This window comes from Panthera uncia, chromosome F1 (assembly GCF_023721935.1).
Source record: "Panthera uncia isolate 11264 chromosome F1, Puncia_PCG_1.0, whole genome shotgun sequence".
NCBI classification, from domain to species: Eukaryota; Metazoa; Chordata; class Mammalia; order Carnivora; family Felidae; genus Panthera; species Panthera uncia.
In genome coordinates, this window is record NC_064813.1 from 66002960 (window position 1) to 66027916 (window position 24957).

At 44.1% G+C, this 24957-nt stretch overlaps 1 protein-coding gene across 3 annotated transcripts in view; it reads left to right on the top strand.

Annotated features, from left to right (window-relative positions):
* LOC125925698 (GON-4-like protein) overlaps positions 1–24957 on the top strand; it is a 72538-nt gene that overhangs the window by 16749 nt on the left and 30832 nt on the right. For all 3 annotated transcript variants that reach the window (XM_049634844.1, XM_049634842.1, XM_049634845.1), the window contains 8 exons: positions 8036–8229; positions 8924–8998; positions 9182–9232; positions 12179–12229; positions 12552–12647; positions 13610–13729; positions 14302–14472; positions 18010–18202. In XM_049634844.1, the coding sequence (XP_049490801.1) occupies positions 8036–8229; positions 8924–8998; positions 9182–9232; positions 12179–12229; positions 12552–12647; positions 13610–13729; positions 14302–14472; positions 18010–18202 (951 nt within the window). The remainder of the gene's footprint in view (positions 1–8035; positions 8230–8923; positions 8999–9181; positions 9233–12178; positions 12230–12551; positions 12648–13609; positions 13730–14301; positions 14473–18009; positions 18203–24957) is intronic.

Below are 24957 nucleotides of genomic sequence, written 5' to 3' on the forward strand. Positions count from 1 at the left end.
GAAACAGGCTCCAGGCTCCGAGCCATCAGCCCAGAGCCTGACGCGGGGCTCGAACTCACGGACCGTGAGATCGTGACCTGGCTGAAGTTGGACGCTTAACCGACTGCGCCACCCAGGCGCCCCAACGTTTATTTATTTTTGAGACAGAGAGAGACAGAGCATGAACGGGGGAGGGGCAGAGAGAGAGAGGGAGACACAGAATCGGAAGCAGGCTCCAGGCTCTGAGCCATCAGCCCAGAGCCTGACGCGGGGCTCGAACCCACGGACCACGAGTTCGTGACCTGAGCCGAAGTCGGACGCTTAACCGACTGAGCCACCCAGGCGCCCCAGGCTTTCTTTTTTTTTAAATTCTATTTATGTTTTCTGTTTTATTGGTTTCTGTTCATTATTTCCTTCCTGAAATTTACCTTATTTGATTTGTTCTTTTCTAGCCTCTTATAAGATTTTCACTTGTTTTCTAATATATACATGCACAGTTGTAACTTTCCCTTGAAGCATTGCTTTCGCTGCGTTCTGCAAGCTATGATGTGTCATATTTTTGCTTTCATTCATCTTAAAATATTTCTAATTTCCTTTATGATTTTTTCTTTGATTTATGGATTATTTAGAGATACATTGCTTACTTTCCAAATATTTGAGGATCTTTCCAGTTAAACTTCTTTATTTATTTCTAGCTAATTCCACTGTGGTCAAAGAGTATATTCCGTATGATTCCTGACCTTTGAAAATTGTTAAGACTTAGTGAGCATATGGTCTGTTTTATGTGCCCATAAAAATAATGTATTTTGTGGGTGTCATTTAGACACTTGTCATTTAGATCAAGTATTGTGTTCTACATATGTCTGTAAGTTCAAGTTTATTATTATTATTATTATTTTTTTTTAAATGGAATTCTTTTTTTTTTAATTTTTTTTTTCAACGTTTTTTATTTATTTTTGGGACAGAGAGAGACAGAGCATGAACGGGGGAGGGGCAGAGAGAGAGGGAGACACAGAATCGGAAACAGGCTCCAGGCTCCGAGCCATCAGCCCAGAGCCTGACGCGGGGCTCGAACTCACAGACCGCGAGATCGTGACCTGGCTGAAGTCGGACGCTTAACCGACTGCGCCACCCAGGCGCCCCTCAAGTTTATTATTTATATTGTTCAGATCTCTTATGTCCTTACTGATTTCTTTGTCTACTGTTGTATTAGTTACTGAATGACATTTGTCAAAATCTCCAAATATGATTGTGGCTTTATCCTTTTTTTCCCTGTCAACTTTTATTTTATATATTTAAGCTCTATTATCAGATGCATACCAATTTAGAATTGTTTTGTCTTCCTGTTGAATTAACTCAATTAGTATGAAATGTTCCTTTTTATATTCTTGCCTTAAAGTTTTCTTTGTGATATTCGTGTATACGTGGTATATAGTATTTATATTCTTCTGCTTTCAACCTTTTTTGTGCCTTTATTTTTAAAATGTTTCTCCTAAGGGTGCCTGGGTGGCTCAGTCGATTAAGGGTATCTGACTCTTGATCTCGGCTCAGGTCACGATCTCACGGTTTGTGGGTTCGAGCCCTGCGTTGGGCTCTGTGCTGACAGCTCGGAGCCTAGAGCCTGCTTCATTCAGATTCTGTGTCTCATTCTCTCTCTGTCCCTCCCTGAATTGTTCTCTGTCTCTCAAAAATAAATAAATGTATTAAAAAATGTTTTTAAATGTTTCTCCTATGTGTAGCCTAGTCTTTTTTAAAAAAACTTAGTCCGAACATTTTTGCTTTTTAATTAGCTCATATGTTTTTTTTTATATTTAATGTAACTTGAGTTTATGTTTAATGTATTACTATATTTAACGTTATACATAAGTTGAGTTTATATTTAACGTAACGTAAGTTGAATTTTCTATTTTCCTCTGTTTTTTTTGTTTCTTCTTTCCTTCTTTTGATTAACCAAGTACTTTTATTTTTCTTCGTTATTAGTTCTTTAGTTTTATATTCTTTTTTCTTGCACATGTTACTCTATAGATTAACAATATGCATCTTTTTATTTTTAAAAGTAGTCCAAGGGGCGCCTGGGTGGCGCAGTCGGTTAAGCATCCGACTTCAGCCAGGTCATGATCTCGCGGTGCGTGAGTTCGAGCCCCGCGTCAGGCTCTGGGCTGATGGCTCGGAGCCTGGAGCCTGTTTCCGATTCTGTGTCTCCCTCTCTCTCTGCCCCTCCCCCATTCATGCTCTGTCTCTCTCTGTCCCAAAAATAAATAAAAAACGTTGAAAAAAAAAATTTAAAAGTAGTCCAAGATTTGATGTGCTTTTATGTTTTTAAATTAAAAAAAAATTTTTTAAAGTTTATTTTGAGAGACAGTGCAAGTGGGGGAGGGGCAGAGAGAGAGGGCAGAGAGAGAAGCCCAAGCAGGTTCCACATTGTCAGGGCAGAGGGAGATGTGAGGCTCAAATTTATGAACCATGAGATCATGACCTGTGCTAAAACCAAGAGTCAGACACTTAACCAACTGAGCCACTCATGTGCCCCAAAACTTTTTTTTCTTTTTTTGTAAAGTGAGCTATATGCCCACTGTGGGGCTTGAACTCATGACCCTGAGATCAAGAGTCACATCCTCTACCAACTGAGCCAGGCAAGTGCCCCAACATATACATCTTTGAAATTATTACATTGTACCTTAAATGTGTGCTTTTACCACTTTCAAAACAATACAGGAATTTTATAGCCATTTCACTACATATATCTACTCCTGCCTTTTGTGCTATTGATGTTATGTTTTACTTCTTCATAAGTTTTAAACCCCTAAGATGTTATTGTTACTATGTTAGCCAGTCAGTATTCATTTATATTGATCATAGAGCTAACCTGTCTTGTGCTTTGATTCATCCTGAAATTCTTTTCTTTGTTTTTATCTGGGATCATTTATATACATATATTTAATGTTTACTCATTTTTGAGAGGGAGGGGAGGGGTAGAGAGAGAGATGGAGACACAGAATCCATAGCAGGCTCCAGGCTCTGAGTTGTCAGCACAGGGCCCGACATGGGGCTCAAACTCACGAACATGACCTGAGCCGAAGTTGGATGCTTAACCAACTGAGCCACCCAGGCACGCCTATACTGTATTTATTGAAAAAAAATCCACATATAAGTGGATGTGAACAGTTCAAACTTGTGTTGTCTGAGGGTAAATTGTAGTTTTACATAGTTTTACAGTTGTTTTTGGTGGGAAGGTTTCCTGTGTTAAAAAAAAAAAAACATAGTTGTGGCCAGAATCAGAGGTCCTGGGTGTGTTTTTGACAAGGTTCTTAAGCAACTGTTTTCATCCATCATGGCAATTTTGGTGATATTACAGAACCCACCTATATTTTTACTGACTTCATCCACTTTCCAGTACACTTATAGTGTATTTTACTTTCAACTTATTGGTTACATCATTGGATCTATTTTTCAGGGAATGGCTTGTTTTTAGCCATCTTCTATCTCATGGAAGGAAAAATTAGATTTTCTTCTTTATCTTTTCCAGTCTGGTCTTTGGAAGCCAAAAAAAAAAGGGGGCTTCCTTTTTCTAATTTTATTTTTTTATTTTTATTAAAATTTTTTTTTTTTTTAACCTTTATTTACTTTTGAGACAGAGAGAGACAGAGCATGAACAGGGGAGGGGCAGAGAGAGAGAGGGAGACACAGAATCTGAAACAGGCTCCAGGCTCTGAGCTGTCAGCACAGAGCCTGACGCGGGGCTCGAACCCACGGACCGTGAGATCATGACCTGAGCCGAAGTCGGACGCTTAACCGACCAAGCCACCCAGGCGCCCCTCCTTTTTCTAATTTTAAATTTCAACTCTTTAGAATTCATAGAGTCCGTGGTATCCCAGTATTTTAGAAGATAAAGGATTAGTTTTAAAACAGAATAGCAAATAGTTGAACTATCTGTTCTTTTTTGGATTGACTGTGTAGTGTTTTGGAATTTGAGTGTATTAGATTTTCCTTACAGACATACATTCCATAATAAAAACTCAGCATTACAATCAGAAATCAGAGGAGAAATATGTATGCGTAATGTAATTTAGACACTGAGATGGTTTAACTCCACTTTGATTCCGTGTTTATATTCTAAATGTAATTATGCTAACTCTAATGATTTTTCCATGAAAAAATACTTGCATTTAAATTTTATGATGGGGCACCTGGGTGGCTCAGTTGGTTAAGCGTCCGACTTTGGGAAGGTCATGGTCTCACAGTTGGTGAGTTTGAGCTCCACATCGGGCTCTGTGGGCTCTGTGCTGTCAGCGTGGAGCCTGCTTAGGATCCTCGCCCCCCGCAACAACCCTCCCGGCTCCCGAGCTCACTCACTCTCTTTCTTAAAAATAAACATTGTAAAAAATCAATTTCATGATAAACTTTCACCACAATTCATTTGTTATTTTTATTTTTCTTCATTTAAATTATTTTGGTATTTCATTTTTTATTTTATTTCTAGCGGGGATAAATGTTTTTCAGCGTATATCCTAAGACAGTGCTACTCAAAGTGTGGTCTGAGAACCAGGGCCAAGTTTGAGAACTAGTTTGAAACAAAGTAATTTATGGAAACTGAGAGTGAAAGTTTAGAAATTTCATAACATTTGACATGATGGCTACGTTCTTTTTTTTTTTTTTTTAAGTTTATTTATTTTGAGAGGGGTGGGGAGGGGCAGAGAGAAGAGGAGAGAGAGAATCTCAAGTAGGCTCTGCACTGTCAGCACAGAGCCGGATGTGAGTCTTAGAAAGTCACGGACCTCGAGGTCATGACCTGAACTGAAATCAAGAGTTAGACACTTAACTGACTGAGCCATCCAGGCACCCCCATTCTTTTTTTTTTTTTAATGTTTATTTATTTATTTATTTATTTTTATTATTTTTTTTTTAAATTTTTTTTAACGTTTATTTTATTTTTGAGACAGAGAGAGACAGAGCATGAACGGGGGAGGGGCAGAGAGAGAGGGAGACACAGAATCGGAAGCAGGCTCCAGGCTCTGAGCCATCAGCCCAGAGCCTGACTCGGGGCTCGAACTCACGAACCGTGAGATCGTGACCTGAGCTGAAGTCGGACGCTCAACCGACTGAGCCACCCAGGCGCCCCTAATGTTTATTTATTTTGAGAGAGAGTGTGCTCAAGAGTGGGGGAGGGGCAGAGAGAGAGAGAGAGAGAGAGAGAGAGAGAGAGAGAATACCAAGCAGGCTCCATGCTGTCAGGGCACAGTCCAATGTGGGGCTTGATCCCTCGAACTGTGAGATCATGACCTGAGCCAAAATCAAGAGTTGAATGAATGCTTAACCAACTGAGCCACCCAGGTTCCCGAGAAGCTCTTTTTTTAGTTTATTTTGAGAGAGAGCGAGAGCGCATGGCAGGGGAGGGGCAGAGACAGAGGGAGAGAGAGAATCCCAAGTAGGCTCCGCACCGTCAGCACAGAGCCAGCCCGATGGGCTCCAACCCATGAACTGTGAGATCATGACCTGAGCCAAAATCAAGAGTCACACACCCAACTGACTGAGCCCCCCACGTGCCTTGAGAAGCTCTGTTTTAAAGGATAGTTTGGTTCCTCATCAACTAACTATATAAAATTCTATAAAATTTAGCTGCTTCCATTATATGTTTCCTTTTCTGGCCTTCATTTTAGTGAATTCTGATTACATTTTGTACGTGTAAATTTTATAAAGGTTTCATTTTTTGGTGATGTCTCAGTTAACAAACTTTGTTGCTTCTAGTATAGTATTAATAGTTTGAACTTCTGTCATTTCTTTGAAACTTTTCCCCCCCTGGATCAGCTTTGCAATTGACAGTGTTACTAATAACATGGTAGGATAGGATTGGAAGGCGGAATCAGAGCTTCTTCGGGTCTCAGAAATCTTTGTTCTGCAACTGCTGGGTCGTTGTTAGCTGCAGCCCAGGGACGATGAGGAGGCAAGGGCAGATGGCAGTACCACGACCGGGCCAGACCGGGCCCAGCCGGTCCGCATGAGAGAGGATGGGGAGGAAGGGTGGGGCGCAGAGAGAGGGCATCCAGGAGACTCGAGAGAGAGGAGTTCTGGGATTCGTGGAGAACCGGTGAGGTAAGAGAGACTTGGGGGAAAGATGTGGGTACAGAGGCCTTTGGGGGGTTTTGTCGTGTGTTGGGCGGTGTAGTTCTCCCTTTGTTGCTTTCTCAAAAAAGCGTCAGCCAAGAGCTTCATCACTCTTCAGACACTTGCTGAGGTTTTCTGTTCCTTTTGCGGCACATCTTGAAGCAGCACATTCGGTTTAGGTGTCGCGACTGGAAGACGCTCGTGTTCGAATTCTACCTTTTCTTTTTTTTTTCACTTAAAAATCATTATCAGAACAATTTCCATTTCACTGAGAGCTCCTTTTTTTTTTTTTTTAAGGTTTTTAAAAATGTTTATTTTTAGGGCGCCTAGGTGGCTCAGTCGGTTAAGTGATCAACTCCAGCTCACGGTTCATGAGATCGAGCCCCATGTCAGGCTCTCTGCTGTCAGCACAGAGCCTGCTTGGGATTCTCCGTCTCCCCTTCTTTCTGTCCTTCCCCGACACCTGCGCGCGCGTGTTCTCTTTTTCTCTAAACGTTAAAAAAAAAAAATACATTTTTACCTGTCTCCTCCCTCCACAATTGCTTAAAAAAGACAATTTTTAATGACTCAGTTACAGTCCAGTGTGTGAATGTACCATTGTTCACTTAACCACTCCTGTAATATTGGATGTTTAGGTGTTTTCCATCTTTTTGCTAAAATAATTAATGTTGGGACACATGGGTGGCTCGGTTGGTTGGGTGTCTGACTCTTGATCTCCGCTCGGGTCATGATCTTGCGGTTTCTGGGTTCGAGCCTGTGTCTGCCTCTACGCTGGGCAGCATGGAGCCCGCTTGGGATTCTCTCTCTCCCTCTCTATCTGCCCCTTCCCTGTGTGTGTGCTCTGTCTCTCACTCTCAAATAAATGAACTTCAGGGAAGAAGAAAAATAATGTTGAAATGAACAGTGTGATGATTAGTCTGTGCAGATCTAATTATTTCCTTAAGAATAAGAATTACTGGGTTGGGAGTCATACACAATGACCAGATTCTTGGTGTGCGTTCACAAATCGCTAATAATTTTTCGCGATGCAAATATTGCCAGGCTGTGGTTGAAGGTCACAAAATCCTTTTAAACAGAGAAGGTCATCTTCATGTGAGTCCTCTCTAATACGTGTTCGCAGAGGGCAGCAGGCCAAGAACGTCGGACGGATGAGAACTTCGTTTTGGGATTACGTGATAGTCTGTTTCAAGATTTAACAGATTCTAATAATCAGGAAGATTTTCCCTTTGTCTGGTTGTATATATGCTCCCTTCTTGTAGAATGGAGACAACTCTGATGCTTCCCCCCTTTTCTTGTAGAGCTCAGAGTGAATTTTTTATTGTTTGCTCCTTGTTTTTCTTCTTTCTAGATGGAGGAGTCTAATAATGATGTTAAATTACATCATATAACATTCCAATGGTTATGAAGCACTTCGATATAGTTATCTCACTTAATCTGGTGGCATCCCTGTGAGGCAGATGTCTATATTCGCAGAAGAAAGAAAATAAGACTCTGGCCGAGGTTGCCCAGAACTGAAACACAAAGCCAGGGTGTCTGGTGTACTATCTGGGCAGTGCAGAGCAGGAATTAAGACTGTGGGTTCCAGGGCTAGAGAACGTGGTTTCAGAGCATGGCCCTGTCATTACTAGCTCTTGGGACAGTTTCGTAATCTGTCTCAGTTTCTTCGTCTGTACAGTGGGAGAGATGATAGTCCTTGCCTCCTGTGGTTGTTAGGAGGACTAAATAAATACGCATAGTGTGCAGCAGAATACCTGACAGATGTTGAGCAAATACCGGGTGTTATCGCTATGACGGTTCTCCCCACTCCACCGTCACTGTTGCCATATTGTAGGCTTCTTTGATTTCCAAGGCCAGTGAGCTGGCAGCTGGTTTTTCATTTACGATTGGCTTCTTGGGTTAAGTTCTGGGAGCGGTTGTTTCGGAGATTCTGATGGTGTTCTCGGTTTATCTGCAGAAGAGCAAGGCAATGAAGAAAGTGAGAAAAGGCGAAAAAAGAAAAAGGGTACCAAGAGGAAACGAGATGGAAGGGGTCAAGAAGAAGGCACTTGGGCTTGCGACCTGAAGCTGGACGACGTGCTGGACCGCACGCTGGAGGACGGCGCCAAGCAGCACAACCTGACCGCGGTCAACGTGCGCAACATCCTCCACGTGAGTAAGGAACGCGATGGAAACGCCTCTTGGAGAGCACGTGAAACACTCAGGGAATTCTTGGTTCTTAGTATGGGAATTGGTGATTTTGTGAGGTGCGTGCGCCAAAAAACTTTTTCCCTCCCAACACGCTTTCTCATTGCGCTCAGCACGCATTAGAAATCTGAACACACATGTAGAAAGACCTTAACTGGGAAGGTAAACTGTTCCTCTGCTTCCTCCACTGACTTGGTGGGTTGTCCTCGTGGTTGGCAGACTCAGAGATGATAATGTTCACAGCGGACTTGCTCTTTGGTGGGTTGATAGATCTGAAAAGATGCCAGGTTAACGGTTTACTGTGCACATTTGCTGATACTGTTCTTTGATATGTATCAACACGGCCATTTACAAAACCTTCGTTGCTTGTTACTGCTTCTCTGAAGCACGTAGTCCGTTATTTCGGAATCTCATTCATGCTCTTGGTAGCTGCCAATGGGATCCATCTGTTTGCTGCTTTATTACAGTTTGAACTGTGTGCTTCTGTCCAGAACTGGCTTTACCCCGGTCTGAAGCCGTTTCAGTTTCTGGCTCTCATCTGTCCATTCCGTGTCCAAATGCAGTGGACATGTGTCCACTCTAGCGGAGTTACAGAGGACTGAGCGTTGTCTAGATTACACATCTTTGTTGCATAAAGTGAAATTTCATCTTTCTCCAGGAAGTAATCACAAATGAACATGTGGTAGCTATGATGAAAGCAGCCATCAGTGAGACGGAAGATATGCCCATGTTTGTGAGTAGTTGACTGTTACCCTTTAATGTCAGGGAACTGAGCTATGTAACGGGGCTGCGCGTAGGATGTTACTTGGGACTGTGTAAATAGCTTGGTGGTTGGGGGCAGAGGGTAGCATCTCAAAACCCCAGGTACACGTGATGATTTTTATTGACTGTTTTCTTCTCATTTTCCCTGCCTCAGGAGCCCAAAATGACACGCTCTAAACTGAAGGAAGTGGTGGAAAAAGGAGTGGTGGGTGTTCTGTTTTTTTTTTTTTCTTTATTTAGTTTGGTAAATAAAATCTAATTACAGGTTATTTGCAGGGGAAAAACATATAGGAAGGATTTACTATGGTCTGGGTTTACATCCTGAAATACTTGCGAAAGAGAAATAGAGACAACATGCGGAATCAATATCAAAGTTTATTCTAGTTGATGCGGAGGTCTTGCTTTTTGGAAGTGCTGGGTAGATAACCATTTAGCACGGTTGAAAGCGTGAGCAGGGTCAGTTTTCCTATTCACGTTATATGGGGCGTTATAGCATTTTTCCAAGTATGTTCCAGGGAGCACTTGCATCAGTGTCGCCTTGGCATGGGGTCCCTCAGGAGTGCTAATGAAAAATGTGTATTCCTTGGCTCGCCTCAGACCCGGAACAGGGAGCTGGATGTAGGGCCTGGGAACATGCATTATTGGAAACAGCAGCTGGCTGTTTTGCACGCTGAGAGATGAGAGCCATTTGAAGACTTCTGGAGTATTCTGGTGCAGATGCTGGGACCCATTTAAATCCTACTCAACAAGTCCGGTGTGTGCTCAGCACCTGTTACAGGCGGGCGATAGTCCTGAGGCGGTCCACTTTCTCTCCAGTGTAGGGCAGATTTGCCTTGAGGACTCATGATGCGTATTGGTGTTCTTGTCTTTTTTCCGGTTCTGTTCTTTGCAGCTGTATAGAAGAAATAAGTCCACGTGACCTTCCCTCTAGTAGAAGAAAACTAGGATGTCTTTTTGTAATATTCTTTTCTTGCTAAATGTCTCTCAGTTTTTTATTGGTCTTCACGTGAGAAGGCTTTGAGTACATACACTAATCTGATCCTTTTCTTCTGCATGTGCCTACTTTGTCCGTGTCCTTTTAAAAGTATGCGTGGAGTCTCCTGCTGCAGATGTTGTTTAACTAGTATGGATTAAAGTTAGGTTATCCCCTCCGTGTTTCAGGTACCGTATTTCTCTTAATGCAGCCAAGGATTGCATTGGCTTGTTTTTGACAGCCATTGTATTGTTTTGTCTCATCAGCTAACCCCAGTTGCATATAGTGAAATTTCATTTCTCCGGGAAGTAATCACACATGAGCCTGTGGTAGCTCTGATGAAAGCAGCCATCAGTGAGACGGGAGTTCTGTGAAGTCTGCCTGGCATACAAAGTATAATTGAAAGTAATTCCATATTTGATTTGGAAACAGAGATCCAAAGCAGGCTCTGGGTTGTGTTTACCAACCGTGAATAAGAATAGATAAGTTGGACAGCCCAAGATGTTAGTGTATGTGGGACAGCAAGGACTGAAGTCCAAGTTTCCTGCTTCTTAATGCTTAAATAGACGGACTCCAGGACTCCAGCACACTTCCGGATGCTGCCTCGCCCCGCCTTTTTGGATGGATTTGGCAGTAGGGAACCTGATTGGTTTAGAAACACACCCGGGAAGGAGTGTGGACCAGAATCACATCATTCCCTTTACCCTATACTGGGCCTAGTTCAACAGAGCAAGGGAAGGGGCTGGGACATGGCAGGGCTGAGGAGATGTGGAGAGGCTGAGGCTCCTTGTGGAGATAGAACCCAGTGCCTCTTGGGTTGTGCTCAATAACCCGATTTTCACTGGGTCACCTTACATGCTCAAGAAATTATACACTCCAGGGACATTTTTTGTCAGCAGCATGTAAGAGCCTTAAAAAAATTCTTTAAAAACGTTTCACTCCAACTCTGTTATTTTATTTTATTTTTTTAAAATTTTTTTTTTTTTCAACGTTTTTTGTTTATTTTTGGGACAGAGAGAGACAGAGCATGAACGGGGGAGGGGCAGAGAGAGAGGGAGACACAGAATCGGAAACAGGCTCCAGGCTCCGAGCCATCAGCCCAGAGCCTGACGCGGGGCTCGAACTCACGGACCGCGAGATCGTGACCTGGCTGAAGTCGGACGCTTAACCGACTGCGCCACCCAGGCGCCCCTAACTCTGTTATTTTAAAACATACAAGAAGTTAAAATAATTTTATAGGAAATTTAGATTCCATCTAGATTTAACTGTAAAATTTTGCCATATTTTACTTTATATCTTTATATCTATCTCTTGTTTTTTTCCTGTACTATTTGAAAATAAGTTGAGGACAATTTGATACTTTACCCCTAAATCCTTCCAAAAGAACTGGTCATGGCTGGCTCTTGGGAGGCACATTTACATTGGATTTATGTGATTGATTAAAAAAAATACTGATGTCAAAAAGGCTACTGTCACCTTTAGTATCTTAGGTATGTGTATTATTATAGTTTACAAGTAGTTTTTTTTTAATGTTTATTTTTCAGAGAGAGAGAGAGACAGACAGACAGACAATGAGTGGGGGAGGGGCAGAGAGAAAGAGGGAGACCCAGAATCTGAAGCAGGCTCCGGGCTCTGACCTGTCAGCACAGAGCTCAATGTGGCTTTTGAATTTGTGAACAGTGAGATCATGACCTGAGCCAAAGTCCGTCAACCTACTGAGCCACCCAGGTGCCTCACAGATAGTTTTCAAATTCATTAATCCGTGTGAACCCAAGTTGTGATATAAAGTCAGGGGTGCCTGGCTGGCTCAGCTGGAAGAGCATGTGACTCTTGATCTCAGGTTCGTGAGTTTGAGCCCCGCAGTGGGGGGTAGAGTTTATTTAAAATATGTAAGTAAATAAAGTAGGCAAGACAGACGCTTTTTCCCCTTACAGTTAATAAAGTCTCACTAGGGTTAAGGCAGAGATGCTAGATTGAAATAGATTCTTCTCTCCTTTTCATCTGATAAGCTCTGACAACAGTTGAGAGGATACCCTTGGAGATAATTAATATTCCTTGATCCCTACACCTACATGTTAGGTACATGGATGGCTCTTTGTGATGGTGAAGAGGAGGTAAAATTGAAAAGCCGTCTATTTCGGTGAAGAGAACGTAATTATTTATATTCTTTGTTGGTAGGTAATTCCAACATGGAATATTTCACCAATTAAGAAGGCCAATGAAATTAAGGTAAACTTGGAAGAGGTAATTCTTTTTTCCAGAAAGACTTCATCAGTTTTGAAATCTAAGTACTTCCTTTCTATTTAATTTTTGGGGGATCTGTCTTCTTGTTTTAATTCGATCTTTGTTTTTTTTCCTTTCCATTCCTCTTAGGTTTGACTCTCACGCTAGGAATCTCTTTACCCGCTGCCTGTTGTTACTTGCTATAGCTGCTCATTGTGCTGTTAGGATTTATTTCTTTCCTGCTCTGCTTTCTTCCTCTTATTTTCCAAACACGTATGATTTGTGTTTCCTTTAACTTCATTTCTTTCTATAATTTGTGCTAACGCAGCCCCCTCAGTTTGTGGATATTCACCTTGAAGAGGATGACTCCTCAGATGAGGAGTACCAGCCAGATGAAGAAGAGGAGGACGAGACGGCTGAAGAGGTCAGTGGCTCCCCCCGTGAGTGTTAGCTGCTAATGGAGAAGAAACGAGACCCAGTAAGGCCTCCTTAGTGTTGTCGCCTGTTCTGTAGAGAGGAACGAGGCACGTTTCTTTTTTCTGCTCATTTCTTTGCATAAATCCAAGACTGCGAGGCATTTTCTCTTCTTCCTACTACTCCCTTAATGTTTTCGTGTCTTATGAAATAGAACACACATCTAACGTATAGAACTGTGCACAGAAAAAAAATTTTTTTTTTTAATTCTTTTTTAACATTTATTTATTTTTGAGACAGAGAGCGACAGAGCATGAACGGGGGAGGGTCAGAGAGGGAGACACAGAATCTGAAACAGGCTCCCGGCTCTGAGCTGTCAGCACAGAGCCTGACGTGGGGCTCGAACTCACGGACCGCGAGATCATGACCTGAGCCGAAGTCAGACGCTCAACCAACTGAGCCACCCAGGCGCCCCCAGAATAAAAATTTTTAAATACAGCTTAAATAATTATAAAGCCAGTCCTCACGAGAGTTCTCCAGAGTCCTTAAATGCAGCCCCACCAGCGTACCCGTGTCCTCTTTCTCTGTGGTTCTGTTGCCTAAGTGGGCAACACTGTGGGTGCTGCTTCTAAACTTACATGTACTCCCCCATGTCTGGCTTTTTTGTTTTTTTGTTTCATCGCTGACCCTTTGTGATTCTTCTATACGGTTGCTTACAGCCACAGTTTGTTCGTTCTCATTGCTGTGTAATATTGTTTCTTAGTGCATTCTTTGACTTGTTTGTAAAAGGATTTTAAGCCAATGTCTTGTAATTTTAATGAGAAGACCAATCTGATTAGCTTCTGAATATTAAACTTCTGTCTAAGGTTTATTTTCTCTTACTTTAAATTGATTCATTTTCTTGAGATACTTCAGACTCAGTGGAATGACGTAGGGGCAGAAATGTGAACACAAACTGGGTTTGTCTTGTAGAGTTTATTGGAAAGTGATGTTGAAAGCACCGCTTCATCCCCACGAGGGGCAAAGAAATCCAGATTGAGGCAGGCTTCCGAGGTGACTGAAACGGACGAGGAGGGCGGCGTATTATCGGAGGTGAGTCGGCACCGAGCACAAGAGACGAGGACGGGACTGCGCCGCAGGCTGGCTGTCCGTGGGATGCTGAGCCGTCCCCCTTGAGCACACGCCACTCAGTCCCGCTGATTGTGCTGTTGCCTGTGCTTCGTCAGAACTTTTCAGATTTCAGAGTCCTTTATTTAAGTCAGCCAGCAGTTGAGAGGAAAACTGGAGCTCAGTGTTGGGGGTGGGGGGTGCTTTCCTGAGTCCTCCGAGCAGCCAGATATGGGTGACTAGCGGTTTCTTTTCTCCTAGCTTTGTCTTTTTTCTAATGTTGTCCTAAAGCCATTTTTGTTAGATTTTCCACTTTTGATCACCTAGGCAGCATCCTGTTGGCTTCATTGGAAATAGGATGGAACCTAATTAGATTAATATATTTGACAGTGTATCTGTTTTTATGTAGCTCTGTCTACATGGCAAAGGAAAGATCACTGACATATGAAAGATGTGCCCGTCTCTGCCCACCTCTTTTGTTTCTTTTCTCTCCTTCCCTCTCTTTCTCTTCTCCTCCCTCCCTTTCACTTTTTAACATCGTTGCCTCTTTCATTCAGGCTGAGAAAGTCCCCACACCTGCCGTTAGGCACATCAGCGCTGAGGTCGTGCCCATGGGGCCCCCACCTCCCCCAAAGCCCAAGCAGAGCAGGGACAGCACTTTCATGGAGAAGCTGCACGCGGTAGATGAGGAGCTGGCCTCCAGTCCTGTGTGCATGGACTCTTTCCAGGTGAGCAGTGGAGGTCTGTCACTGGTGACGTCGGACGGGGTCACATAGCTGTTGCTCGGGTTGGGAAGGGAGAAGGGAAGTTGTGAAATTGCAGGCCTTTGATCCTCTGGTTCAGGCTGCTTTACTGGGAGAATTGTAGCCCCTGGGGAAGGAGTGGGTACGTGATGCAGAGCATTTCAAACTGTGGAACACAGGACGCCTCCCCTTCAGCCGGCCCCCGGGTCCTGACCTTTACCGTGGCTGTGCTGTCACTCCTGCCGCTTTCTCTCTGTCTGCATACTTGCTTTCCTGAGTCACTTCATGTTGCAGTCACAATGCTCTTTTTCTCCTAAACACTTGCATGTGTATTCTCTAAAATAGGACATTCTGTTATGAAAAGAAGTAATATTATCTAATCTAGTGAAGTCCTCTTTTAGATTTTTACCAGTTGTCCCAGTAATGTCCTTTCTAGCAAAAGAAGCAAGTTCCCACGATGCGGGACCCAGTCCAGGATTACACATACAGCGTCTTACCTCATACGCTGTTATTGCATCGTATTGCATTGTATTACATTTTATCTTATTTTATTTTTGTTGTATTCTATTTTATTTTTATTCTATTCTATTTTATTTTACAGTAGTCTCTGTGCTTAGTGTGGAGCTCGAACTCATGACCTGAGGTCAAGAGTCACTTGCTCCCTTGACTGACTCAGCCAGGGTGCCCCTTGTAGTCTTCTTTAGTCTAGAACAGTTTCTCAGCATTTCTTTGTCTTTCATAACCTTGACATTTTGAACTGTGTGGACTGTAATTTTACAGAATATTTCTCAATTTAGATTTTTCTGATATTTCGTCATCATTGCATTCAGGTTACACTCTTTTGGCACAAGCAGCACAGAAGGGATTATGTCCTTTCTAGTGCATCGTATCTGGAGGGACGTGACACCTGCTGTGTGAGGTGTGATCACATGGTCATGGTGATGTCTGCTTGATTTCTTCATGATAATGTTCCTATTTTCCATTGTTAAATTCATATGTATCTTATGGGATATACTTTGAAGCCAAACATCTTTTTGCCAGTAAGCATCCGTTGCTTCTTCTTGCTGGAAACAATCATTGCTGTGGTTGGTGTCAATTGAGGACTTTCTGAATTCCACCGGTTAGCCAGTTCTTTCTAAGGCTCTAGGTTTTCTCCACCAGTCTTGTAGGTTAATGAAAAATATGTCTGTTCTAAAATTTAAAAACAGAATATTGAATGGAACACCCCCGCAAGGGTCATTTAATTTAATCACACTGCTTTGGGGGTGAGTGCATAGTGTTTAGAGGGCAGTAGTGTTTTATGTAACCGTTTATTCGTATACTTGCTGAACGATGGAAGTTGGGGAATAGCAGTATAAGACAGAAAAGGTCTTTCTTTCCTCTTCTAGGTTATAGTTTATTGGAGAGAGAGAGAGACACACCATAAACAAATCATTTCAAGTAAGAACTAAGTAAAAGCAAAGAAATACGGTAATGCCTATCAGAGTACTTCACATAACATGATCAGAAAAGGCCTCCCTGGGTGCCTGGCTGGCTCAGTCGGTGGAGCATGTGATTCTTGATCTTGGGATTGTTGACTTTGAGCCCAGATCTGAATTAGAAGGAGCTGTGCATCCGGGTGTCTGCTGGGTGGCTGTCAGTTGAGCGTCCGACTCCTGATTTTGACTCAGCTCATGGTTTATGAGATCGAGCCCCTCGTCAGGCTCTGCGCCGACAGTGCGTAGCCTGCTTGGGATTCTCTCTCTTTCTGTCTCTACCTCTCCCCCGCTCAGCATGCCCATGCGCACCTGCACTCTCTCAAAATAAATAAACATTAAAAAGCATTAAAAACTCTCCTTTGGTTAAGGTGGGAGAGCAAGGGAGGAGACAGAAGAGTTACTAGACGGCTGCAGTCATCCAGTGAGAACTTCCTGACTTAACCTACAGCTTCAGTATCCTCGCTATCCACATCCCAGCTGCTTTTTCCTTTTTGGGCAGACATTGATAAGCTTATCCTGAAATTCACATGGAAATGCGAGGGACCCAGAATAGCCAAAAATGGGCAAAGGATAAGAATAGATAGTTCTCCAGAGAAGACCTACAGATGGCCAGTCAACATGTGAAAAGGTGCTCAACATCATTAGTCATGAGGGAAATGCGAATGAAAAGGACGAGACAGCACTTCACAGCCACCAGGACGGCTAGGGTGAACGCATGGACAGGAGCAGGTGTTGGCAAGGATGTGGAGAGGTGGAGAACCCACACACGTTGCTGGTGGGAATGTGAAGTGGTGCGGCCGCTTTGGGGAATGGTTTGGTGGTTCCTCGGAACATTAAACATAGTGACTGTGTGGCCCAGAGAGTCCACTCCAGGAGAATTGAAAACGTTACATCCAAGTAAAAAGCGAGTACACAAACGTTCATTGTGGCGTTACTCATAATAAACTTTCCCAAAGTGGAAACAGCAGATTTTCATTCCCTGCAGTGTGGATACACCAAAGTGTAAATGGGACACTATCGTGCAACGAAAAGGAATGCTGTCCTGACTTACACTACAAAACAGGTGAACTTTGAAAATATTATGCTAAGTCAAAGAAGCCAGAGACAAAAGGCCACATAGTGTATGATTCCATTTATTTGATGTGTCCCGCATGAGCCAATGTAGAGACACAAAATAGATCATGGGTGTCAGGGACCAGGAGCGGGGGAGAGGGGAGAGTGACTGCTAATCAGATTGGGGTTTCCGTTAGGGGCGAAGAAAGTATTCCGGAATTAGATACTGGTGATGGTCCCACAGCTCTACGAATGCAGTGAAATTCACTCAGTTACACATTTCAGAAGGATGAATTCTATGGTATGGAAATTATATCTTAGTAAAGCTGTTACAGATGTTCCTAAAATGTTGATTTTATCTTATTGTATTATGTTTATTTATTTTGGGAGAGACTGTGAGTGGGGGAGGGGCAGAGAGAGAGGGAGACAGAGAATCCCAAGTAGGCTCCACAGTCAGCACAGAGCCCGATGCCGGGCGCAAACTCAGGAACTGTGGGATCACGACCTGAGCCGACGTCAGCAGTCAGACGGACACTCAACCGACTGAGCCACCACTAAAATGTTGGTTTTAGGGGTGCCTGGGTGGCTCAGTCTGTTGAGCGTCCGACTTCGGCTCAGGTCACGATCTCACCGTTCGTGGGTTCGAGCCCCGTGTCGGGCTCTGTGCTGACAGCTCGGAGCCTGGAGCCTGCTTCAGATTCTGTATCTTCCTCTCTCTCTGCCCCTCCCCTGCTCATGCTCAGTCTCTCTCTCTCTCTCAAAAATAAATAAACGTTAAAAAAAAATTTTTTTTAATGTTTGTTTTAAAGCTGATGTCATTGTCCTTAACGTTTTTCAAAGAATAAGAAACCCAACCTGTTTAGAGAGGAGACCTTGTGATTGAAGCCAAGAAGAACATTGCAGGGGTATGAGGTGTAGGTGTGAGGAGGTGTGGAGAATTGGGAAGCACTAGGCATTGAGTGACCCGTGTCATCCCTTCTTTGTTGACAAGCCCATGGATGATAGCCTCATTGCATTCCGAACCCGCTCTAAGATGCCTCTAAAAGACGTTCCCCTGGGGCAGCTGGAAGCAGAACTCCGGGCTCCAGACATCACGCCAGACATGTATGACCCCAATACAGCAGACGACGAGGACTGGAAAGTGTGGCTGGGCGGGCTCATGAACGACGACGTGGGGAATGAGGGTAAGTGGTCATGTTTGTGTGCACTCTCCCCTCTGTGGTCGAATTGTCATTAGTCCGAAGCTTAACCGAACTCAATTTTTTATTGAACTCACAATTTTAAATCAGTACTTAAGTCCCCTCCTTTTTGTAGGTTAAGAATCTTTTCTTTTGTGAGGCGCCTGGGTGGCTCAGTCGGTTAAGCGTCCGACCTCGGCTCAGGTCATGATCTCACAGTTTGTGAGTTTGAGCCCCACATCGGGCTCTGTGCTGACAGCTTAGAGCCTGGAGCCTGCTTCGGATTCTGTGTCTCCCTCTCTCTCTGCTCCTCCCCTGCTCATGCTCTGTCTCTCTCTCCTTCAAAAATAAATAAAAACATTAAAAAAAAATTTAAAAAGAAAAAGAATCTTTTGAGTATAGTTGACGCACTGGTTGCATTCGTTCCAGGTTGTACAAGATGGCGATTCGACATGTTTGTATGTTGTGCTGTGCTTGGCACGTGTACGGTGTCGTCTGTCAGCCTGTGGCGCTATGACAGCTCCGTGGATGGTACTCTGCATGGTGTGCTGGTTCAGAGTCCTTTTCAGGATCTTTGGAATGCTAAGAATCGTCCCCTGAAACCTAAATGCAGAAATAATTTGATATATGACTGCCCGAGGGTGCGCTGACCCCCTGGACTGCTGTGCCAGCCGGGGACCTGTGTGATGCACGTGACAGCGCTAGCTGCCGCTGTGCCAAGTGCACGTCGGATGGAACTGGACTTGGGGAGATCAAGGGAACCGGCAGTGGCTTTGAGGCCCCATTGTGGCTCCTTCCATCTCTGGAGCCAGCGTCTTGACTCCTTTTCATGGGTCAGTCCCGTGCCCAGCCCTGTTTATGTGTAAGGCTGGCACGGTGGTCTTCAGCTCACTGTTCACTTCTTGCTTTGCATCCACACCAGAGGGACCCTTGCCTGCAGGCTTCAGTCTGAAAAACGCACAGGCACAACCCAGACTGGCCTTGTTTGGTCACGGGCCCGCTCTCTTGGTGGTGATGGAAGCCCGTGTGAGCCTGGGTCCTGGGGTTGGCAGTGCCTAGCAGTGGTGAGCGTGGGCTAGGCAGTTACCCGGATGTAATAGTATGGCCACAAGTGGGCACAGAGCAGTGCCCAGACAGAAACAGTGTTGACTACATACAGTCGTGCTATGAGAATCCCTACTGCAACCCTTACTCTAGAACAGTACTAAAATTTAGTGCTTTAATTTAGTGAAATCAACATTACAGAAGTTGTCTCTGGTGATTTTCTTTGTGTACTACAGTGGAAATCGGGCATCATTCCTGATTCTGTGCAATAAGCTTCTGTAGATTTAGATGTAAGAGGTTGTCTTAGTCTATAGTGATTGCAGATGATGTTACATTCTTTTGATGGAATCTGGCAGATTTTTTTTTAATTTTATTTTTTGAATTTACATCCAAATTAGTTAGCATGTAGTGCAACGATGATTTCAGGAGTAGATTCCTTAGTGCCCCTTACCCATTTAGCCCATCCCCCCTCCCAGTAACCCTCTGTTCTCCATATTTATGAGTCTCTTCTGTTTTGTCCCCCTCCCTGTTTTTATATTCTTTTTGCTTCCCTTCCCTTATGTTCATCTGTTTTGTCTCTTAAAGTCCTTGTATGAGGAAAGTCATATAATTTTTGTCTTTCTCTGACTAATTCCACTTAGCATAATACCCTCCAGTTCCATCCACGTAGCTGCAAATGGCAAGATTTCATTCTTTTTGATTGCCGAGTAATACTCCATTGTGTATATAGACCACATCTTCTTTATCCATTCATCCATCGATGGACATTTGGGCTCTTTCCATCCTTTGGCTGTTGTTGACAGTGCTGCTGTAAACATGGGGGTGCATGTGTCCCTTCGAAACAGCACACCTGTATCCCTTGGATAAATACTTGGTAGTGCAATTGCTGGGTCGTGGGGTAGTTCTATTTTTAGTTTTTTGAGGAACCTCCATGCTGTTTTCCAGAGTGGCTGCACCAGTTTGCATTCCCACCAGCAGTCCGCATCCTCACCAACATCTGTTGTTGCCTGAGTTGTTAATGTGAGCCATTCTGACAGGTGTAAGGTGGTATCTCATTGTGGTTTTGATTTGTGTTTCCCTGATGACGAGTGATGTTGAGCATTTTTTCATGTGTCAGTTGGCCGTCTGGATGTCTTCTTTGGAGAAGTGTCCATTCATGTCTTTTGCCCATTTCTTCACTGGATTATTTATTTTTTTGGGTGTTGAGTTTGATAAGTTCTTTATAGATTTTGGATACTAACCCTTTATCTGCTGTGTTGTTTATAAATGTCTTCTCCCATTCTGTCGGTTGCCTTTTAGTTTTGCTGATTGTTTCCTTCGCTGTGCAGAAGCTTTTTGATGAGGTCCCAGTAGTTCATTTTTGCTTTTGTTTCCCTTGCCTCCGGAGACGTGTTGACTAAGAAGTTGCTGCGGCTGAGGTCAAATAGGTTTTTGCCTGCTTTTTCCTCCTGTCTTAACATTGAGGGCTTTCATCCATTTTGAGTTTATTTTTGTGTCTGGTGTTAAGGAAGTGGTCCAGGTTCATTCTTCTGCATGTCGCTGTCCAGTTTTCCCAGCACCACTTGCTGAAGAGACTGTCTTTATTCCATTGGATAGTCTTTCCTGCTTTTTCAAAGATTAGTTGGCCATACGTTTCTGGGTTCTCTCTTCTGTTCCATTGATCTGAGTGTCTGTTTTTGTGCCGGTACCATACTGTCTTGATGATGACAGCTTTGTAGTACAGTTTGAAGTCTGGGGTTGTGACGCCTCCTGCTTTGGTTTTCTTTTTCAAGATTGCTTTGGCTATTCGGGGTCTTTTCTGGTTGGAATCAGGCAGATTTTGTTCTTGTTGTTTCTTTTTGACTTTTTAGTGGAGAGTGACCCGAATATTCATATTGGTTGTGTTGTGGAAGACTCACACTTTAAAAAAAAAAAAAATCTAATTACAGATAACCTGCAGAGCACATCTTTCTTTCCCTGTCTTCTGAGAACAACTACCATAAGATTTATGTGTTGAGGAGTAATGCTTTAAGATAAATAATGTGTAGCTTTAACGGAAATAGACCGAATAAATATTTGTGTAGATAAGGCTAGGAATAAGTCAGGATAAACGAATGAAAGAGAGTAAGTCTTTGAATATACCTTATTTTTTTGAGAGAGAGAGAGAGAGAGAGCGAGCGCACACGCATGGTTGCTTGAGAGCTGGGGAGAGGGGCAGAGGGAGACGGGGAGAGAGAATCCCAGGCAGGTCCCATGCCCAGTCTGGAGCCTGATGCGGGGCTCCGCCTCTCAATCCTGAGATCATGACCTGAGCCGAAACCAAGAGTCGGGCGCTTAACCAACTAAGCTACCCATTCGCCCCTCATTGAATATACCTTATGAAGCTGTTAAAATTATATTATACGTTACTTGGCAAATTTTATTGAGTACTTTCCTTCTAGGACGCATTGTACTAGGATCCTGAAAGGGAAAAGAGCATGATCGTTTTGCCAGATTGAGATACCGCTGAATGGTGCCTGGTCCATAGATGCGCAGGGCACCCCAGGTGAACGAAGTTGGATGAACTCAGATGCGCCATCAAAGTGGCATGAATACTGGCTTTAGAAGAGGGACAGAGAATTCCCGTTTAGGACGATCAGAGGCAGCTCTGTGAAGGAGGTGGTAATTGAGATGGACCTTTGAAGGATGTTTGCCAGTCGTGCCAGTTAGGGTGAGGAAGGGGCGAGCGAGGGGATAGGTAACGTTATGGGTTAGGGGTCTTGTAGGACACGTCCTCCTGGGAGTCTTCTGCTCTCTGCTTGTGATAATACACGCCTGGTGGACAGAAATCAAACATTGTATAAAGAAAACTTTGAGGGGCGCCTGGGTGGCTCAGTCGGTTAAGCGTCCGACTTCGGCTCAGGTCATGATCTCACGGTCTGTGAGTTCGAGCCCCACTTCGGGCTCTGTGCTGACGGCTCAGAGCCTGGAGCCTGTTTCAGATTCTGTATCTCCCTCTCTCTCTGGCCCTCCCCCATTCATGCTCTGTCTCTCTCTGTCTCAAAAATAAATAAACATTAAAAAAAAAAAAATTAAAAAAAAAAACAAAACTGAGGGGTGCCTGGGTGGCTCAGTCTGTCAGTGCAGAGCCTGCTTGGAAATCTCTCTCTCTCCCCCTCTCTCTTCCTCTCTGCCCTTCCCCTCCTCAAAATAAATAAATAAACTTCAAAAAAATAAGAAAACTATGAAAGCCCCTCTCCATGATGACGGTTCATGATTCATAGGGATCATGGATTTTTTTCATTGAATATTATTTCGGGATTTATAAATCTCTTGGTGTTCATTTATTGATACAACCTTTTCCTACCAACCTATCCCAAGTTCCGTGATACCGAGGCTCAGAATCTCTGCAGAAAGCCATGACCAGGGACAAATACAGTCCTTTCCATTTCACAGAAATCTCAAAATTTCATTGCATTGCCCAGTTTTAGTCCTTCTAGGGCTCGAGCCCAGCTCAGTGTTCTAGGAACGTGTCCCACTGAAGGAGGTGTCAAGGACAGAAGGTGTTAGGTGGGTAGGACTCTTCCCTAACAAGCCCTGCTGCCCGTTCCCTAGGCCAGAGTTAAGGCCGGATGCTGACCATAGCAGGACCTCGTGGCTTTCTCTGTGCTGGCAGCTTTGGTGCCCTGATTTTCCCTGGTTTCCATCGTCGCGGCTATAAGAGCCGAGCTGGTGGCTGTTGTGGAGGAAAGGCCGGAATCTCAGGTGTCAGGAGTTTGGGGTCCAAGGTCGTGCTGCTCATGGCATCATCTCTAGAACTGGAGTCAGAGTCAAGGAATGGAAGGGTGTGCGTGCTGGGTTGTGTTAAAGATACAGATTCCAGGGCCTCCCCTCTTACTGACTGAATCAGAATCTCCAATGGGTGTGGTCTAGGGATCTAATTCTCACGCACCCTAAAGATTGGAGACTGCTGATCTGGGAGAAGTAAGCGTCTATGGTAAGGGTGGATTGAGAAAATGGAATAATGGGTTAGTGGGGAGGGTGGAGAGCCTCTTTCTTTAAATCTCAGTATTTTTTGTCATTGTTTATGTATTAGGACGGATTAAAAAAGAGAACACAAAGCCAGTGAGTAGGGAAGGTGTGGACCCCCCTGTCCACCAGCTGAATTACTGAGTGCTGACGAATAGGAAATGATGCTACATACAGACCCCAGTCCCTAACTTTAGCCAGATGCTGGTCTGTTTTTGTAGCATGACGTGGCTATTTTTACATGCTCCTTGTGCCATCTGATCTGCGTAGTAGTAAAACTGAGTCTCATTTGCCAAAAAACAATTAAGAGGCAGCACTGGAGGCGAACAACAGACTGAGATCAGCTGGGTGGATGCCGGGGTTGATCAGCCAGAAGAGTAAGCGGGCAGAGGCCACAGCCGGGGAACTAAAAGCTGAGAACTCAGAAGAAACCTTCGTGCATGACTTCTCAACGTGTTTGCCAAATGGGTGCTCGGAGAGTATTGGCTGGCCCATCGGTGTGGTGTGTCTGGTGCGGCTCTCCCATCCCATGAGGGGGCTCGAACCTGCCCGCGCTGCCTGCCCGTCGTAGCCCTTCCCACAGGACTTCCCCCCCTCGGCGTGTTTGTCGGGAGATGTACTCGGAGAGTCCTGGAAAGTTTGGGAAGACGGGATTCCCTGTGTGAGGATTTGAAGAATTTTTACTGGGGACGTAAACGCACACATTGATGAAGAGACTTGATGTTTAAATAGTTACGCCGTGGATGATGGAAATTAATATAACCTGACTGTGAATGTGGAGTAAAAAATATCAGCTTAGATTATGGTTGATCAGAACAGATTTTCCCATGAGAAGGAATCAAAAACGTGTATATTTTTTTGTTTTTAATGGAAGGCACTCATTTTTTACAAAAAGTGACTATTATGGAGGGATGGAGGGGGACAAAGTGGAAAAGAAGAGTTCTGTTCTTCACTCGTGTTCTGTGTGTGAGGACTGGCATGCCCTCCCCTTGGCTGCTTCCTGGTGGAAGGAATCCGAGTTCTGCGTCTGAAACTTGCTTCCTTCACGGAGGCCTTCAGTTCAGACGTTTCCCACTGCACATGCGCACTTGGCTCTGCCTGCGTGGGGGGCGGGGGGGGCGGCGGCAGGGATTCAGTTATTCCCCTTTGGCAGACTTTGTTTGTTTTCCGTCTTTTTAATTCAGTTCCTTGGTGGCACCAGCCACGTTTCAAGTTCTCGGGTGCCGCCTGTTGCCGGGAGCTGCCGTTACCGCGCTGTGCGCACTAGGACGTTTCCTCTGTCGCCGAATGTTCTGCCAGACGGCACTTATCTAACGTCCTGGAAAAAATACCACCTTCGTGTGACGATTCTGTAATCCAGTGACTCTTCACAGGTTTTATTTAGCGATCGTGGCATCAGCATCGGAGAAAGTTATGTTGGAGAGAAACACCAGGATTCCTCCTATGCCCTCACATCACAAAATGTGTACTATTTTTGTATATTTTTAGTTCTTTTTCTTCAATGTTTAGTTATTTTTGAGAGAGAGACAGAGCTCAAGAGGGAGAGGGGCAGAGAGACAGGGAAAGACAGAATTGGAAGCAGGCTTCAGGCTCCGAGCTGCCACCACAGAGCCCGACGTGGGGCTCGAACTCATAAACCGCGAGATCATGACCTGAGCCGAAGTCGGACACTTAACTGGCCACCCAGGTGCCCCCCAAATTTTTTTTTTAATTTTTACTGTTTATTTTAT